Genomic DNA, 20,792 nt, shown 5'->3' with positions numbered 1-20,792 from the left:
GTCTGGAGGCCTGTATTACGGGACAGCACAGACTGTAGGTCCTGCATGACTCATTCTGGCCAAACGGCACACATTGCATAGACTCCAAATGGAATCTCTGCTTACCTGATTTTTCTTCACTGGGACTCCCTTCTGGTGCACACCATCTGCAGGGGTGTACTAGTGTCTTTTACTGACCACTGTGGACTACACAGATGGACCGCTCCGAGGTGCCTGACCAGTGCCTGACAGGGACCTGACTGCCCTCAATCAAATATTGCGGGAGCCTTAACCTGATGGCGTTGGCTGGAGGCCGCCGCTGTTTCTACCTTCCCTATAGGGCACAATACCAGACTGTTTCCAGGACCTGTTGTGGCCTACATACCTGTTTCTCCCCTGACACCATCTGCCGCTCTGGGCTTCTCTTGCTGTGGGATGTCGCTGCCTGAGCTGGCACCTGCAAGCCAGCCTAATCCGGAATATGCCACTGAACCCTTAAGTTGAAACCACAGATGCAAAGATGTAACTCCTCCGATCCGGTGCCCAGCTCATACACTCCTGACCACTGATGCCCCTGCTGGGTGTTCAGCAGCCTGCAGAATCCAATCGTGCCTCAGTTCTAGATAAACTTGATGTGGTGCTTGCAGGAATAGATCCCTGGAAAATAAAATAGATGCTCTAGCTATAGATCTCACGGTACTGAGAGATTATCATCAGAAACTCTACACAGCGCTCACATAAAGGAACAATCACTGGCAACTATCCAACCTCAAAGACAGCACATGCAGTCCCACCTGCGTACACTATGCTAGGAGGTAAGTACCCAATTGCAACATCTCATTCTGAGAAAGTATTTATGATACCTACTTGTGGTTCTAAAATAAACAACTATATATTTTTATGTACAAAACAATTGGCCTAGAGTTCAGTTCTCGAGTGTGTGAGACCATTTGCTGATGAGTGTGTACATCAAATGCTTTACACTGTCCTCTGGTTCTGCCTCACTGCTCGACCAAGTTACCACTTTAGAAGTTATATCTAACTTTAGCCTCTGCCATACCTCTGGGGACTGTGGACTCTGTGCACACTGCACCTTACTTTGGTCCAGTATATACAGAGCCACTTTCCTACAATGGGCGCCTTGCAGGTCCTTTCTGGCAGGGACTCCTTTAAGAGACAACAATCTAAAGGCAGCTCTAAGCCACTTGCCCAGAATCAGTCTAATCCTACTAAAGGCAGCAACAGGGCTATAACCAGCAGGGTTGTAGGGGTTTCACAAGAGGCTCCTTTAGGGGGGATAAGCTCTAAGGGCAGAGGCACCCCAGTAAGGAGGCTTACCCTATATCCCCCACCACACAAGACCTGTCGGTGGAAGGTTGCAGCGTTTTCTTCCCTGCGAGGAGATCTCCCCTGACCAGTGACTCTTGCCTGTACTGGAGCACGGTTACTGCCTAGAGCTCGTTGCCACCCCACCAAACATTCCTCCTTGCACCTACACCCTGAGACCGACACACCTTACACTGCTACACTAGGAGGTTCAGGCGCTCCTGTCCTAAGGAGCCATTGAGCTAGTGCCCCATCACCACCAGGGCAAAGGTGCCTACTCCATATACTTCCCCATTCCCAAAAAGGAGAGAACTCTCTGGCCAATCCTCGCCCTCCACCCTCTCCATAGATCAATCCTGCCAGAATACTTTCACGTGTGCAAGGTGAGTTCATGGCCATTCTTGACCTGAAGGACACCTACTTCCACATCTAGATTCATCCATCTCATCTTTGCCACCTCCACTTCACAGTAAGTGGCCAGCACTTCCAGTACTACCCTTCGGAGTCACTACTGCCTGAGAGTCTTTATCAAACATTTAGCTTTAGTATGTGCTCACCTCCGAAGGAAGAGAAATCACATATTGCCCTACCTAGATGACTGGCTGATCAAGAACGCAAGCAGATAAAAATGCCTGACTCACACTCAGATCCCTCCTACGCAGTCTAGGTTTCATGGTGCATGCCAGCACCCTTCACTCTCTGCCGCTATGGAACAGAAAAAACCTTTTGCAAGGTGGTCGATATGCAGACCCAATTCTGCAGGTGACCATCACAATGAACACATCGCTAGCTGGCTTGGGGGCCCATCGCAACAATATGAGAGTCCAATGTCTTTGTTCAATGTGTTTGGCCACCTCATTGCAGGCGTCTACACATCAACCACTTGGAACTGTTAGCCATTCATCTAGCACTCCAAGCTTTTCTCCAACAGATCCAAGGCAAGGTAGTTGTGGTGCATACAGACTACACAACCGTGTTCTACCTTCATAAACAAGGAGACACATTCGCACCTCACCTGTCTTCCCTTGCACAACAGATTTACAGTTGCACCATCTACCATTCACCTCCTGGCACAATGCCTTCCGGAGTGGAGAACAATTTTGCAGGCCTGCTCAGGAGGACACGGCAACAAGCCCACAAGTGGAAACTGCACCCGCAAGTCCAGCTTCATTACTTCCACAGGGGGAGCTCTCCAGACAAAAACCTTTTTACCTCTGCAGAAAACGTGTAATGCTAAAACTTCGCCGACAGGTTTCTAAACACCCAGTCCAAGGGTAGTGCTCTGTGGATGAACTGGCAACGGATCTTTGCCTACGCTTATCCTCATCTCCTCCTATTCCGTTTGGTGAGGAAGACAACCATGATTCTGAACCCTGCTAGAGATATCCATTGTTCCACCTGAGGAGCTCCTCAACAGGCCGAACCTACTTCCTCAAAACCAAGGCAAAGTCCGGTACCCAGACCCCAGACGCCTCAATCTAGTGATTTGGCTCCTGAGGTCCTAGAGTTTGGTTACCTTGGTCTGCTGCAGGAGGGCATGAACATTCTCTGAGAGGCTCGTAGGCCCACCACCCACTTGCTACACTGCAAAGTGGAAGTGTTTTGTGCACTACTGTATACCAAACAACATCAATCTGTCAACCCCTCCAGTGACATTATTTGTAACTTATTTGTAACTGCCTACATCTTCAAAGAACAGATTTGGGTTGCACATCCATCAGGCTACATCTAGCTGCCATTGCTAATATATGCAGAACAGAAAGTATTCTTTCCTCTTCAAAATCCCTGCAATGAAAGCATTCATGGAGGGCCTTCAGTGTGTAATTTCACTGCGGGTGCTCTCTTGTCCTGGTTTGGAACCTTAAAATTGTCCTTACTAAACTCCCTGGACTCCCTTTCGAGACACTGCATCCTTGACCCCTTCAGTTCCTGTCCTGGAAGATTGCCTTCCTCATATCAATCGCGTCACTTAGGTGTGTCAGTGAGTTGCAGGCCCTCATTCTTTAATAATCTTTTTTCCAACTCCATAAAGACAAAGTGGTTCTTAGAAGCAATCGTAAGGTTTTGTCCAAAGTGGTCTTCCCTTTCCACCTCAATTAATCTATATTATTCCCAGTGTTTTCCCTCAACCTGACTCTATCGCTGAAAGTGCACTCCACACACTTGACGTTAAGCGTGCTCTTTTGTATTACACAGTCAGGACCAAATCGCTGTTTGTATGTTTTTGCCACCTGATAATTCCATCCCATGTCAAAGGCAGTAATTGCCAGACCTGATATACTGACACTAAAAGCGCCCTACCTTCCCGCCCCAGGCCACACTCCTCTCGCAAACAGGGAGCTACCATGGCGCTCTTGGGCAGTATACCCTTTGCTGATATTGTGGAGCTGCTCTGTGGTCCACTCCGCACACATTTGCAAAACACTGTGGACGTTCAGGCAAAGTAGCAGGCTTGCGTTGGTCAAGCTGTCCTCAAGACATTGTTTCAGACCTTTGCACCAAGCACTGTCTAGCCACCGCTTAAGGGTGTACTGCTGTACAGTCGTTGCGCAGCATGTGTTTTTACAGCCACTCATGCAATAAATAGAATATGTGCTTAGCCAGTAAGCATCTGTTCGATGCTTGTAGATTCATATGTGCCCACCCACCTTCCCGGAAGCCAGTGGGTGCTGCAGGTATCTTTTAATTTTAATGTCTTTCTTTTCTACTTGCATGGTCACTTAACTTCTATACTCACTACTCCGTACATACTCTCACCTGCTGGGCGAAAAGTAAATTAACAATGGAGTTAGTGACATGTTAGTGAGTGGCGAGAGGAGTTACTGAAACCTCAGGACTCAAAAGCTTTCATCGAAGAAAAACAACTTGCAACATCTGACCCAAACACTAAATGGCAGGAGTATGTCCAGCATGGGAATCTACAGCACTACATGCCAAGGATAGGTGCTTACAGGGTACGTTGCATTTTTCTTTCTGTATGTTACCCATATTTAAAATTACAGATAGGAAACTTGATGGTTTTCTGTCCATATTTGTGTATAAAAATTAGTTCAAACTGAAAATCGGGAGCCCTAGGTATAATTATAATCCGCAGTGATTGGGTTTATGCCTCTCTGGGATATTCACATATACCTGTATTCTTATTTATAATCAGCAGTTATTGGCATCATGACTCTGCAATATTCACACATACAAACACACACGCATACACACACACTTTGATCTGTTTTATAATCAGCAGTTAGTGGGTTTAAGACTGCAATATTCACACACACACACGCATACACACACACACTTAGCTCTGTTTTATATTCAGCAGTTAAGGGTGTTTATGACTGCGATATTCGCACATACATTGATTTGTTTTATAGTCTGCAGAATAGGGGTTTAGGACTGTGATAGTCACACACAAACACACACACTTTCATCTGTTTTATAATCATCAGTGATAAGCAGGAGTGCTCGTGTTTATGCGTCTGTGGGATGTTCGCCTACTTGTAGAACAATTGTATAACCAGCACATAGAAGGGTTTCTGTCGCATGATGAGCAGTTGTGGTGTTCATGCTTAACTGGAATACTTGCCTACGCTTAGAACTGTTTTCTCATTCCAGAGCTTGTAGTCGGCAGTGGAGGTGCACCGGCTGGTGTTAATGCTGATGAAGAGATGCACGCCAATGCTGTCCAGGTCTTTCGAAGAAGAGAAAGCCTGTGCAGTGCTTCAGGTGCCGACATTGTGCTATTTAGAATTGATTCAATAATCTGTGCAGAAGACAATTTAGAAGTCTTTTAGATCTCGTATAGTGAGCGAGAACCAAGGTGTTCAATTGGACTACCCTTTTTAGTTCATACTTTTTTAAGGTGACTGGTTCTGCTTCTCACACGTCAGCCTTTAGTAACGACCCGCTTGTTAGTACTAGTGCTGCAATATATGAGAGGTTTAGTTAAGTGACAGAGGAGCTAGGGGCCAGTTTATAATTCCAACAGATAGCAGGTGGGTTTACAATTGGAGAAATGTTCCAGTCTCCTGGATGTGGCATCAGTGGTTTGTGCAGAAGTGTTGTGTGTGCACCCTGATAGTTCAGAGCGCTGCAATGTGAAAGCAGTTGGTGGATAATGTTTCTGTTTAAAAGCAGGCATTACAACTCTTTATAATCTGCCTAGGTGCTTAGGGGCTGTACTAGATCGAGGTGTCCAATGTCGGTTTTGCCTAGGCCAGACCTAACCCAAATTTGGAAATCCTAATGAGGATATTAGGGAAATCTGGCATGGATTCAGCCCTCGCGGATCAGTGCTGCTCACCCCTCCTTCAGCTATAGGTGAAGGTCGCTGCTACAAAGAGGCGTTTGACTCGTTCTAGTTCGAAGAGATGATTTCCTGCTTTGTCCATCCTCACATGGATACTTCTGCAGGAGGGTTGTTCATAATGACAGTGAGGCCTGTAAGGTATGTTCTTATTTGTTTACCCATAATAAGTGAGTTTTGACAGGTGTTGTGTGCATTCTTAAACATAACTGGGAATTTCAGTGGCTTTCCACGTTTGAGCCTCAATCACAGCTTACCTTTTAACTGTGTTTTTTTTTCCAGTGAACATAAATACATGCACAAAGCTCGGATCCTTAGACAACAACAGCGCTCCCTCCACGGTGCTCAGTTAATTCATAAGGGCCCATTCACTATCCACTTTGGTGATGCGGTTGGCACTATGGCCTTGGTCATGGATGACATTGGCAAACAATACGTCACCATATATATTTACACCAATGTAAAACATTTGAAACATGCTATGTGTCCATCACACGAGCAACCAGGGCACCATCTTGGAGTGTCCCTCATTCACCGCGCCAGATTACTTCTCTCCATCTGGGGGTGATCAGCGTTCATGTCCCATACATTTTCCACTGCATACTAATTTTGGTTAAAAGGAGGACTGCTGCCAAATCAGTCAATTCATTAATAGATCTGCCTTGTTGAGTACAGTGATGACTCTTATCATGCCCCCGTGGGCCAAGCCTGCTGCCTCACTTGTAGGTGAAACTTAAGTTAATCACATCTTAATGGATTCAATGCCAGTCCATACTGCTGGCTCAATAAATATATATATGTGTGTGTGTATGCATACATACACACACACATATATATATATATATGCATTAATAGATCTGCCTTGTTGAGTACAGGGATGACTCCTATCGTGCCCTAGTGGGCCAAGTCTACTGCAACTGATGTAGGCAAAACTTATCTCAATCGGTTAAAAAGCTGTTTCCCATGTTAATCACATCCTAATGGATTCAATGGCAGCCCGTACTGCTTGCTCAATATATATATATATATATATATATATATATATATATGTGTGTGTGTGTGAAATATATATATATATATATATATACTAGCAGCCCGTCCCGACGTTGTCCGGGAGCAAAAGACTGCTTCAGGGCCCCCTCCACCTTGCAGAAGAGTTGTCTGTGCAAGTCCTGGCCCTGTTCAACTGATTTGGCCCACTTGTGTTCTTTTTTTTAATTCGTATGTATTGTTTTCCGCGTTTTATGTTATCCGAAAGATGTGAGGAGAGTGTTGTGTCACCTGTTTAATGTTTCTTTTTCTTTCGAAGGCTCTTTCCGTGTGTTCGTTTTTGTATCCCTTCAAAGAAGTTTCCCTTTCATTTTGTCAATTGTGTGGTGAAGTCCTGGCAGTGCTCGAGTGATTATGGGCATTTGTGTTATTTTCTTTATTCGTATGTCTTATTGTAAGCATTTTATCTTGTCCCCAAGATGTGAGGAAAGTCTTGTGAATGCGCAGTCGATTGCGTTTCTCCGTTAAGAAATGTCGGCTTTTTTTGTTCGTGTTCACCCCCCTGTGACGTCGTTGGTCAATGGCCAATGGTTGAAGACTTTTTTTTTGGTAAGCCGAAGTCGTGTGTGTGTTTTCTTTAGTGCGTTGTGATTGGTGTAGTATGCGATTAATCCTGCCCCCTGTGTGGCGTCATTTGACACTCCTCGTCGATGGAAGGCCCGCCCGGTTTTTAATGCGAAGGTGTCAATGTTGTCTGGGTAACTGCAACGAATGTGTGTATATTTCTTATAGCGCGCACCTCTGCTGTTTTTGTATATTGGTGTTACCGCGCTGTATGTGTGAATTTAAATTCATTGAAAGCGCATTTTGGCTGTATGTGTTGGGATTTGCAAATGTTTGTTAGTAATTCATTGAAAGCGCATTTGCACTCTATGTCTGCATATTGTGCGTTCTAAATTCAGTGAAAGCGCATTTCCGCTCTATGTGTGCATATGTAAGTGTGTTGTGAAGTCGCTTGGCCTATGTTTGTTATTTGCACTTGGCACGGCCCTGTAAACGCCCACATTTGTTGTTTGAGACGCCCACGGGCCACGACCACGCCCCCAAGGGACTACTTTACCACTTTTGGCGTTTTTGCTTTTTTAATCTATATGGTGAACATATCTATAGCCTATGTCCTTCTGCCACATCTCCCCTTTCAAACGGTGTATTGGGTGTAGTGATTGGTGCATTACTTTTGTAGTTTACCTGGCTCAAAGGTTTGTGTTCTCTCTTTATAATAGTAGTATAGATATATATATATATATATATATATATATATATATATATATATATTCTTTACCTCTGGAACGGTGCTGTGTCTTTTCATTGAAAGCTGAAGATCAAGGTGGTGCTATTTGAATAAATGTATTATAAATATATTATATATATATATATATATATATATATATATATATATATATATATATATATATATATATATATATAACCATAGGTTTTACAGAAGTTATAGTTAGGAATTAGCATTTAAAAAACCTTAGATATTCACTGCAAAAAACATAGGTTTCATGGACGTTATAGTTAATTGGACATTTCACTCATATAAAACCAGAGAAATACGCCTGTTCTGGTTAGTTGAGCTAACTATAACTTGCATTCCCGCAATGCACTGCTGATGATGTCACATATTACATCACTCATGACATGGTCAGTGACATCAATGATGACATCACTGATGACATCTCAAATGACATCACTGATGACATCATCCAGTGACTGTGTGTTTCTGTAAAGGTTAAATATGTTTTATATATATATATATATATATATATATATATATATATATATATATATATATATATATATATTGACTGTGTGTTTCTGTAAAGGTTAAATATGTTTTATATATATATATATATATATATAAAACGCCCATGATGGGCTGGACAAATAAATAGAAGCTCCGTAATGGCCAGGTATTTGCAGCGCCGCCGCCAGAGACTTGCCATGCTCCTCCTCCTCTGAAGAAGACCGTTGTACGGTTGAAATGCATAAGGACACGAACATGGAGCATTTCATTAAATGAGCTGTGGAAAGAAATGCGATGTGTGTGCGACTCACCTCTTTTCGCCTGAAAAGTGCTTTCAAGATTTTAAACGGCTTGGTCTGGCCGTGGAACACCGCACCGCCTAGCAAGAGCGCCGGTACTGCCCGCACCTGACCGTTCAAGTTCGGTGCTTCAAAGCAAAAGGGCAGCGGCAGCCACCATGGACTGGACCGTGGTATAGGTCCCAGCAGTTCCCAAAGTGGATTGTTTGGGGAATCGCATCAGCAAGATTTGGCACTATCGTCTCCCATTGAAGGGCTGTCATCAAGGTGGTAAAGCGACTACATTGACCAGGATGCTCAAGGTGAAATAAAACGCCCATGATGGGCTGGACAAATAAATAGAAGCTCCGTAATGGCCAGGTATTTGCAGCGCCGCCGCCAGAGACTTGCCATGCTCCTCCTCCTCTGAAGAAGACCGTTGTACGGTTGAAATGCATAAGGACACGAACATGGAGCATTTCATTAAATGAGCTGTGGAAAGAAATGCGATGTGTGTGCGACTCACCTCTTTTCGCCTGAAAAGTGCTTTCAAGATATATATATATATATATAACATATTTAACCTTTACAGAAACACACAGTCACTGGATGATGTCATCAGTGATGTCATTTGAGATGTCATCAGTGATGTCATCATTGATGTCACTGACCATGTCATGAGTGATGTAATATGTGACATCATCAGCAGTGCATTGTGGGAATGCGAGTTATAGTTAGCTCATATATATATATATATATATATGCCAAGGTGTATTGAAGAATGAATGCATTTATAAATACCTTAAGAGATTATTTAGTAGGTGCGTGACTGACTGTATAAGTGAGTAATTGAACGTGTCTTACTGAATGCATGAGTTAGTGACTAAACAGTGTAAAAGTCTGTGTTAGTCTCTCCGTTGGTGTGTAAGCAACTGCATGGGTTGCTGAATAACTACATGAGTGTCTATATAAGTTATTGATTTGTAGTCTGAGTATCTCTATGAGTCCCTGAGTGTCTGTGTGGGGGGGGGGGGGGTGTATGAGTCTGTGCATAGATGTCTAAGTGGGTGATTCAGTTGTTGTATGGATTATAAAGTGCATCTGGGAAGGGCTGTATGGGTGAGTTAGTGTGTGTATGGGTGTGTTGGTGAGTAAATGGATGTCTCAGTGGTATATCTGTGAATAACTACATATGTTTTAAGGCACTATATGTGAGTGTTGGAGTATATAAATGAGTATAAGTGACACTAAGTTATTTGAAGAGTGTGTGGCTAAATAAGTGTCTGATTCTATCAGTGATTGTATAACACAGCACATATGTGTTAGTATCTGTATAAATAAGTGATGTAGTATGTCTAAAAATAACAAAGGTGGTGTGTATAACTTTATACATGAGCAAATAGGTATGTAGTTGATTATTTGCTTTACTAACTAGGTGTGTGAGTAACTCTATGGATGAGTGGCAGAGTGTGACTGCATGTATAGATGTACAAGTGCATATTATAGTCCTGTATTGATGAGTAACTACAAGTGTAAGTGATTATATGTCTGTGTAGACCTAGGAAATAGTGAGTGGTATGTAGTATATGGCATTCTTGTGTGTACGGTTTCAAAAATCATACTCTGCCTTTTAGAATGCGTGTGTCAAAGTTTATATTAGGGAAAGTGCACTGTTAAAAGAATCTAATCATTAACATATCCAAGGAAACACTGGCCCATTGTCAAATAGCCACACTACAACGTGGCACGTCATTTGTACCAACGTATCAATCAAATGAGCCTGAAACCGAAGCCAGCTTATTTAAAGTCATGAGGAACATCAGACTTCAACATTTTTTCACCAATGTGGCCCCCGAGTCAACAGGCGAAACTGGAGACACTCATATGGGCTTAAGGAGCAAAAGCTCATTCATGGCACCAGTTAGTCACAAAATATTTGACTCCTATGAGACCATCACCGTGAACGAAATTAAGGAACTGTTTAAGAAACCTGTTACAAAAACACCCATTTTACCATCAGAGAAAGGCAAGCGATCAATCAAATTGTCAACAATCAGAATATAGTTTGCTGCAAAGCTGACAAAGGAGGTGCACTCGTGATAATGGATTCAGACTTCTACCAAAGGAGTGTTAGTGAACATGTACACAATGTTGATTTATACGTGAAACTACCCCAGGATCCAACAAGGGAATTTGCTAAAATATTAATAACCATTGTGGAGAATCCCTGCTCAATGGGTGTGATAACTGATAAGGACAAACAATATTTGATACAAGAATACCCGTGGAGCCCCAGTTTGCATATTCTTCCCAAAATACACAAGGATTTTAAAAAACCACTGTTCCGTCCAATTGTGTCTACGAAGGGATCCATCCATGAACCAATTGGAAGGTACTTAGACAAACATCTACAACCAATAGTGAAACAAATAATTACTTACATATGCGACACAACAGATTTCGTAACCAGATTAAACGGCGCCACTTTGGATCCTACCATGACAATAACTTTATTGACCATCGATGCATGTGGCTCTAAACATCCATTCCGCACAACAGAGGCATAGAAGGAATTGAATTGTTTCTAATCAACCACAACATCAGACAAGAATTAAAGATCTTCCTCTTAGAACTACTTCAATACACCTTAAATCATAGTTACTTTACATGGAACAACGACTTTTTCTTACAATTAGCCGAATCATCAATGGACAATTGTGCGGCTCCCAGCTAAGCTAAATTGTTTATGCATCGTCTGGAACTGGACAACATCTTATCCAACCCGAGATGGAATGAGAAGATCCTGAGATTTTGGCGCTATATTGATGACATCTTTCTCATATGGAAAGGCCTCTAGATGAGATTAAGGACTTTATTACATTCATCAACAATATAGACGACCACATTCAATTCACAAATTCGGTCAGCACATGTATACACAAAGAGTCGAGACAGGAACAATTCTTTACATTTTGACAGCTGTCATCCGATGTCCTTAAAACGACATCTGCCGTATTCTCAATTGTTAAGAATAAAAAGAATCTCTTCACAGGCCAGTACATAAGTGGAGAATCAGAACACAACGCTCGCAAAATTCAAGGAAAGGAATTATCCAGAAACGGTTTTGACCAGAGCAAAAGAAAGAGCAGGAACAATCAATAGATCTGAATTACTAACAACTCGAGCAAGAGAAACAACCAGCAACAGACCAGTATTTGTGTTCAAATTTTCAACCAAGAGTTATTAGGTAAAGAAAATCATACAACATTTTTTTGGGGTCCTGGGGACCTCAGGACACAAGTGGACTTCATCCCCGAGCAGCAGTACGCCAGGAGGTGTGTGTAAAAAGGGGGCGTTGCCCCAGACCACTCTCAGCAATCCATCTGTGTGGGACTTCCTAGAGACAACAGGAGGGCTAGTTGGCCCCCAGGGACCCTCAGGAGGCAAGGGGACTTCATCCCTCAACCAAGAGCACTCCAGGAGGTGCGTTTGCAGAGTGGAGGAGAAAGAGAGCATGGCCTGTGTCCACCTCTCAGCAATCCCACTGTGTGGGGCTTACTGGAGGTAAGAGGTAGGCTAGTTGGCCCCTAAGGACCCCAGCAGCGAAGTGGACTTCAATCCCCATCCAAGAGCACACCAGGGAGCGCGTTTACAGAATGGTGGGCAAAGGGGGCGTGGCCTGCTATGAGAACTTAGCAATCCTGCTGTGTGGGACGTAATGGAGGTAATAGGAGGGGTAGTTTGCCCCCCAGGACATCCTTGGAGACCAACTACTTATCTATTACCTCCAGTAAGCCCCACACAGTGGGATTGCTAAAACGTTTTAGGAGGCCATGCACCCTTTCTCCACCACTCTGCAAACGTGACTACTAGTTAAAGAAGTGTTTGCAATGTAATAGGTTTTGCATTTGCGAGAGTTAGAGCTATTAGCGTTGTAAATGTAAACGTTTTTACTAAAGTTTTTTGGCGTGGATGTACGTTGTGTGTAGTGGAATCATGTGGTAAGTTGTGCGGTGAGATTATGTAGATAGAAAGTATGTGGTATTTAGTGTATAGGAATTATGTAGAGTGGGACTGTGTTATAGAGAGTAATTATGTGGTATGATAGTCTTGTGTTGTGGACTGGTAACCTCAGGTTTAGTCTTCCTCGTTTCCATAGAAGCTCAACTATGAACTCAGTAAGACAAAAAAAGGAATCAATGAGGAGCACTTGTGGACCTAGTCAGAGGTATGAGCAGGACCACTGGAATTATGCAACTGTTTGGCTGCACCGACTTTCGCACAATTATACATTTTCCGCATTAGCCACATAATCTACCGTCTGCTCCCTAATCTGCAGATTTGAACACAAAAAACCTTGTTTCTAGCTCAAACAGCTCAAATGTTACCAAAAATGCAGCAACAAGTGTTAGAGCGTGTTGGAAGGCCCTTTGCAAACCTAGAATGATCACCTGTTACTTATTGCTAAATGTAGGTGTTAAATTGGCACTAATGGTGGGCAAGCCACACTTGCCTCTTTCTGTACCTCTGTTGCCTCTGTCTGCACTTCTCTTGCCTCTTTCTTCACCCCTCTTGCTTCTTTCTGCACCTCTGTTGCTTATTTCTGCACTTCTATTGCCTCTTTCTATACCTCTGTTGCCTCTTTCTGCACTTCTCTTGCCTCTTTCTGTACCCCTCTTGCTACTTTCTGCACCTTTGTTGCTTCTTTCTGCACCCCTATTGCCTCTTTCTGCACCTCTTTTTCTTCTTTCTGCACCCCACTGGCCTCTTGCGGCACCTCTGTTGCTTTTTTCTGCAGATCTCTTGCCTCTTTCTGCACCTCTCTTGCCTCTTTCTGCACCCCTGTTCCTTCTTTCTGCACCTTTCGTGCCCGTTTCTGCACCTCTCTTGCCTCTTTCTGTACCTCTGTTGCTTTTTTCTGCACTTCTCTTGCTCTTTCTGCACCCTTCATGCCTCTTTCTGTATCCCTCTTGCCTCTTTGTGCACCTCTCTTACCTCTTTCTGTGCTCCTCTTGTCTCTTTTTGCACCTCTGTTGGTGCTTTCTGCACTGCTTTTGCTTCTTTCTGCACCTTATTTTGCAAATGTCAGCCTCCCTCATGCCTTTTTCTGCACCCTTCTTTGCTATTTCTCCGCCTCTCTTGCTTATTTCTGTACTTCTTTCTTCTTTCTTCACTGCTCTTGCTTCTTTCTGCACCTCTCTGGCATATTTCCCTACCCCTCTTACCTCTTTCTGCACCCCGTTCCCTCTTTCTGTACCTTTCTTGCCTGTTTCTGCGCCTCGCTTGCCTCTTGCTGCACCTCTGTTGCTTCTTTCTGCACTTCTCTTGCTTCTTTCTGCAACCCTTTTCCCTCTTTCTGTACCCCGTTTGCTTCATTCTGCACCTCTCCTGCCTCTTTCTGGACTCTTCTTGCCTCTTTCTGCATTTCTGTTGGTTCTTTTGTGCTGCTCTTGCTTCTTTCTACACCTCTCTTGCACATTTCTGCACCCCCTTGCCTTCTTCTGCACTTGTCGTTTCAACTTTCTGCACCTCTCTTGCCTCTGTCTGCACACCTGTTCCCTCTTTCTGCACCTTTTTCTTGTTTCTGCAACTTTTTTGCCTCTTTCTGCACTTCTCTTGCCTCCTTCTGTACCTCTGTTGCTTCTTTCTGCACTCGTCTTCCCTCTTTCTGCACCTCTCTTGGTTCTTTCTGCACCCTTCTTCCCTTTCTTGTGTCCCTCTTGCCTCTTTCTGCAGATCTCTTGTCATTTTCTGCACCTCTGTTGCCTCTTTCTGTACCTCACTTGCCTCTTTCTGCACTTTTCTTTCTTCTTTTTACACCTTTGTTGCTTTTTTCAGCAATTCTTTTGCCTCTTTCTGCACCTCTCTTGCGTCTTTCTGCACCTCCGTTGCCTCTTTCTGCACCTCCATTGCCTCTTTCTGCACCTCACTTGCTTCTTTCTGAACTCCTCTTGCCTCTTTCTGTACCCTTCTTTCCTCTTTCTACACCTTTCCTGCCTATTTCTGCACCTCTCTCGCCTCTTTCTGTACCTGTGTTGCTTTTTTCTGAACTTCTCTTGCCTCTTTCTGCACCCTTTGCGCCTCTTTCAGCACCTCTGTTGCATCTTTCTGCACTTCTCTTCCTTCTTTATGCACCCTTGCTGCCTCTTTCTGTACCCCTCTTGCCTCTTTTTGCTCCTCTGTTGGTTCTTTCTGCACTGCTCTTGCTTCTTTCTGCACCTCTGTTGCCTTTTTCTGCACCTCATTTGCTTTTTTCAGCAATTCTCCTGCTTCTTTCTGCACTCCCCTTGTTGTCTTCTGCACCTCTCTTGCATCTTTCTGCACCTCTGTTGCCTCTTTCGGTACCTCATTTGCTTCTTTCTGCGTCCCTCTTGCCTCTTTCTGCACCCCTTGGGCCTCTTTTTGCACCACTGTTCCCTCTTTCTGTACCTTTCCTGCCTGTTTCTGCACCTCTCTTGCCTTTTTCTGTACCTCTGTTGCTTCTTTCTGCACTTCTCTTGCTCTTTCTGCACCCTTCGCGCCTCTAGTAAGCTTATTCAAAAGTGTACAAGTACTCACAAGTGTACGTTACCCTTGTGAATTAGGCTGTATATCTCTGACTCCAGTTGCGGCAGACTCAGGAGTTTTATGGAGTGATTTTAAAAAAGCACAAGCAGAGTCAAACACTGAAATGAGCATGTGGCTTTGTTTAGAAGGGGTTGGTTGATGTGCAACGGGGGGTTGACAGCCCAAGTGGGCTGGGCTTGGTTTGTCTGAGTGGTTTGTTCTGTCTGCATATTAGAGGGCAGTAATGTTTTGCTCTAGGTGTCCTATTTGGGTGTCTCATTGTGCTTGCATGTCACAAGGTGGGAAAGGCTTCCTCTGGGTGGCCTGTTCGATTGGCTTGTTCTGCAGTTCTGCACCTTAGGTGGCGGCAGTGGTTCTCTCTGGGTGGCTCATTCAGTCTGCATGTTATAAGGAGGCACAGGCTCTCCCTGGAAGGTTCATTCAGTAGGTCTGCATGTTACAAGGTGGCGATGGTTCTCTCGGGGTGGCTCGTTCTTCCTACACACTACAAGGTGGCAGTGGTCCTCTCTCGGCACCTATGTAGGTGCTTAGTTCTGCAGGTCTGCACATGTTAGGAGATGTCAATAGCTCTCTCTGGATGGCTTGTCTGACTGGCTTCCTGTCGCTCCACGTTACAAGGTGGTAGTGGTTCTCTGGCTGATCTGTCTCAGTGGTTCCTTCTGCAAGTCTGCACATGTGAGAAAGTGGTGATGGTTCACTCCTATAAGCCTGTCTGGGTAGTTTGTTCTGTCTGCTCAAGTTAGGCTCATTCTGTAGCTTTCCTGGGTGGCTTCATTGAGAGCTGAACTCTTACCCATTTCCCTGCTTCTTTTCACAGTCTATGTCTGCCTGCAGACAAAGTATTGTCCTCTCTCCGGCCCCATGCTGTTATTGTCTCAACATAAAGAATGCCTACTGTCTTCACTGCTTACCCTTACAACTCTTTAATTAGTCAGCCAGTCGTGATTCTACCACCTGGTACCCATGGTCCAGCCACAAAGTGCTTGGTTGTGTATACAGAGCTTGTACTCTTACTGCCTTTCGATACACTCCTGCTGTGGAAATGATTGATGCACCATTTCCCTTCTAGAAAGCTAACATTCATTTATTTCAATCTTACAGGAAATGGATCGATGAAGAGCAACATGAGTACCCCTTTTCAATATCATGAAAAACCTGCAATTTTCAAATCTGTGGCACAAAAGAGGAAAGTAAACATGGTCCAGAACATTTCTGAGATAAGACATTCCAATAGCCAGATGCCACCAGCGAGTACTCAAGAACAAGGAGGAGAGAAAAGTGCAGATTGGCCAAGAGCTTGCAGTGCTCTGCAGAAGTCGACACCCTACGAGTGGAGATTAGACAAGAGCTGTGAGAGTACAGTGAAAAACAACAGTGTTCTCTGTGAATCAACCACACCGCAAAGTAGCAAACCATACACACATGCTGACAGTGGGCAGACCAGCCCAATGAGCTGCTATGTACAATATCATCAAGAACACAATTTACAAGGAAGATATGCATGTACTGAATGTGGTAAAAGCTTTGGAGCGATGTCAAGTTTGCTCATACATAGGAGAATACATACAGGGGAGAGACCTTATCATTGTACCGTGTGTGAAAAAAGCTTCAATCAAATAGGAGCTTTAAATAGGCACCAAAAAATGCACACAGGAGAAAGACTGCATCGGTGCACTGTATGCGGAAAAGGATTCAACCGAAAGGACTACCTGCAGGTCCACAAGAAAATACACCCAAACATGGTAGACGATTGTGAGTTCCATCTAGTGGAAATTATGTAAATACCAAAGTGTGGACCATGAGCGAATTAGGGAGCACATGGAGTTGTTATCGTCCTTTTACCAATGCATAGAAAAGAGAGTTATAAGAGACATCCAGATAGAATTAAAGACAACTACACATATATGGCTCAGAAGAAGAAATGTTATTGCAACTGATTGTCAAGTCTTCCCCACAAATAGTGAGAGGAATAAAGATGGCCAGTGATGATTGCAGCATCTGGTCTAAACTGTGAAGTGTATAAATCGTTCTAGATGTGTTGTGGCACATTTCGTTGATTTTGTGACTGAACTTAGAAATTGAGTCTATGAAAGGGACTAGGTATGGACCCCATAAAGAAGCTAAGTGTTAACAATAATCTGGATTTACTTTGAGAGAATAGTAGCAACCCTTGTCTCTTGATGAAGGTCCTGACCTGGTATACAAAAAAAAGAAGCTGAGTGTAGAGTTGCCATCCCAAGACTACAGTGTGTGTTAGATGTACATTACCAGAAAAACGTCAGAGAAATGAGAGGAAGGAGGTGGGTGGAATGTTATAGGTATACCTAAAAACCAAGAAAGCAGATATACATCACTTCCTTTACAAAAACACAGTGAGTATAGGTCCATCATCGTAGGTTTGGAAACAGGCTTTTACTCAACAAAGAGCGAAATGCTCAGTCAATTTTACAGCATTGCTTAAAAAGAACAGGCAGTGTGCCACACTACTTAAAAACCTGGAAAAGACGTATACTTGACTCCGTCCTTGACGGTTATGGCTCTTTTCTTCCAGTATCAAACAAAGTACCAGATATCTTTTAACCCACTAGTGCAATCTATGTCCATGCAATAGCTAGATCTCACTCTTAGCATGGGTATTGAGGGGTCTGCCGGCAGCTGTTCTACAGGGCTGAGTCTATCCACAGACTGCCACGCCCACTGGCTAAAATGTAGACACTAGAAATGGCCGCCTGCCACTCTTTATAGCACTAGAAACTCCTGAAAACACAGCTAATAACTATGGCAGTTGCCCTGCCCACTCACATGTGTCCAAGTCTTATGTGGTAGTCCTAGAAGGTTAAACACCTACTGTTTTAGGCCATGGGCATTGTTTTGGGGCAGTGGAGCAGGGAAACAGCGCTTCTGTCCAGCCGGTGGACCTAGGTGGAGCCCACAAATTCAACTGAGGCAGCTCCTATAGCCATGTTAACAAACTTGTCGTAAAACGAGGATAGTGGAAGATAGCAGTTGGTGTTGCCTTCCATTGATGTCTTGCAGCTGGATTTGAAATCAGGCTGATGGAGTCTAGAGACCTGCTGATGAAGATCTTGGTAGTAGGAGAAAGTCTTCTTATCTGGTGACCACTTGGCAGAGGACAAAACCCGCAGATGTGGTCCAGGAACTAAGTGATGCTTCAAAGAGGATGTGAGAGTAAAAAAATAATTTTGGGAAGTAGTATTGATGTAGCAGGGAACATACCACGGGCAGTGTATGAAGCAGTGCAGATTATGTGACCTCAAGTTGTCTTTGGGAAGAGAGGCTTTGTGCACAAAACCTTGAATACATTTGTAATCTCCAAAAACCTTAACATTCAATCCAATAATGCTGCAAAAATGACCGAACAGACTATATAGTAATTATCCCCTGCCTGAAGGGAGATGCTGTCCGTCAGCTCTTTACAGGCCTGCAATGGCCACCTCCTCTTAAAGAGATCCAGTTCAGAGCCCATGATGTAAATTAGGATAGCTTACCAGGAGGCGCTGCTGTTTTAGAGAAGGTAACAAGGCACCATTGGTGAAACCTGGGACCGATTGAAGAACCAGAAATCTGGAGTCCATCAATACTGAGGCAAAGATATTGTTGGTCTGTGCTTGGAATCACTCCCATGTCCAAGCAAACGGAGGGCTGTCCATGCAGGCGACATTTAATCTCTCTGGGCCTTCGACTGCCCTGATCATGTCTTTCATTTTGGCCCGGCTCTACAAGTCGAGCCTTGTCTGGTTTTGTTGTTTCTTGTTGTGGATGTAAAGAGGTGAGTTTAGTGTGTATATTTTTTATCTTCACTTCCACCCATCAGTCATGGAATCCGCCAGGGTTCACTCCGGTCACCATTGATATTTAGTTTTAACATCAGTGCATTAAAGTATCTGTGTAGATACCAAATGCCTAAATTTCATTCATAGATTAACAAACTCATTTGCAGATCAAGGGCCCTTAGGATAACCTTCCGGTAGAAAATGCATTTCTAAGTTCAACAGGGAACCCTTAACCTTTGGGAGGCCATAGCCACATCTTGGTTCTCGCACCTCATTTCAAAGGGTGGTAGAATTGCTACTCTTCTTCTTTGGGGACTCGTCCAGCTCCACCTTTCGAATCTCTTTGCTTGCAGTCCTTCCGCCCCAGAATAGGCAGTTCAACAGGGTCTGAAGATGCACTGTCTGTCGAGTGGCTCTCCTGCCAGTTGTGTATGTGCAAGCTATGATGGTCATGAATAAGAAATATGGGTAAGTGTCCCCATGTGCTAAGAGGAAACTGCTGGCGCGTCGGGCTGTTTGTTAATTGTTTTACAGAAATCATTCCCCATTTTTATGTAAAACAAAATAAAAAATTCTGATGGATACTTTTAGCTGCAGATTCTTCGCCTCTGGAACACATCCAAGCCCCAGACTGGATCTAGAGACTTCTTCCAGCAATGCTCCTGTGCATCAGTAGGTGACGCAGTATGGCATTGCGGCGACTCTATACTGCCCTATAACTGACAGAGCGAAACAGCATATATGTGCCACTCCCGCGCATGGACGTTAGTTCCTTTCATTCTGCACCCTTTGGCACGGATCTGGAGCTCCACTCCAGGCTTCCTGCAGTCACAATGAGCAAGGGAACAAAGTCCCCACTGAACACCTAGATTACAGCAAGCAGTTTTCTGACATGGACCTGCACAAGCTGCGTCTGTGGAGCTTGGGCTCTGATCAATCAATCAGGCGTTTGTTAAGCTCTACTACTCACCCGTAAGGGTCTCAAGGCGCTGGAGGTAAGGGTGTGCAGGTTCCAGTCTATCAAGGAGGGGATCCGTCGAAGAGCCAGGTTTTGAGGTTTCTTGCGAAGATGGGAAGCAATGTTGTCTGTCGGAGGAGAAGGAGCGGCCTCCCGATCTGGTCTTTCTGGTGTGGGGGACCACCGCGTAGGACTCAAAGTTGATTCGGAAGCTGAAGCGGAACTATAAGAAGAGGTTGATTTAATGCATTGGTCCTGCTTCCACTGCAAATCACGGGCCTGATGGATGGCGATAAATGTGTTGACTGAGATCCTTCAGCCAGGGCCAGCTTCATCTAAGCCGTTCTTGAAGCCCTTACAGATGCTCATCTTGATACATGTTCTAAGCCATCCTCATGCCCGCCAGTGGTTTGACCTAACCAAGCACCGTAAACCAGAAAGCTTGATTGTTCAAACTTTAAAAGACAAGGTTAATCAAAATTCCTTTCCAACCAATCGTCCCGATAGGTAACCCAAAAACATTGATGCATTCAGAAAGAGAATGTTTTCTTCAGCTAATCTAGCACCCAGCTCTATCAATGGAGTTTGCTCTCTTGGTAAGTAAACCTAAGCCTCATGGGACATGGCTAGTGAAATCATGATGGCGCCCCAGATGACCTCGGGCCTTGTTAGCCCAAATGGTCCATGATGGTCTGAACGCAGGCAAGTATGCGCTCTGATCTCACCTGGACACTAGAGAGCGCAATGGCAGAGTCATTGGAACTGGTACCTTGCTCAGAAGGCACGC

The 20,792-nt window shown here is 44.1% G+C and overlaps 1 protein-coding gene across 1 annotated transcript in view; it reads left to right on the top strand.

The window, feature by feature from the left end:
* Nucleotides 1–19,902, top strand: part of LOC147663671 (uncharacterized) — a 113,587-nt gene extending 93,685 nt beyond the window's left edge. The window contains exons 9-10 of the mRNA XM_086950275.1: nt 4,918–5,028; nt 16,355–19,902. Of these exons, the coding sequence (XP_086806401.1) occupies nt 4,918–5,028; nt 16,355–17,034 (791 nt within the window). The 3' untranslated portion in view covers nt 17,035–19,902. The remainder of the gene's footprint in view (nt 1–4,917; nt 5,029–16,354) is intronic.
* Nucleotides 19,903–20,792: the final 890 nt, after the last annotated feature.

Source organism: Lissotriton vulgaris, unplaced genomic scaffold, assembly GCF_964263255.1.
Source record: "Lissotriton vulgaris unplaced genomic scaffold, aLisVul1.2 SCAFFOLD_1924, whole genome shotgun sequence".
NCBI lineage: Eukaryota > Metazoa > Chordata > Amphibia > Caudata > Salamandridae > Lissotriton > Lissotriton vulgaris.
The sequence above is the reverse complement of the archived record's forward strand: the minus strand, read 5'-3'. Positions and strand labels throughout refer to the sequence as shown.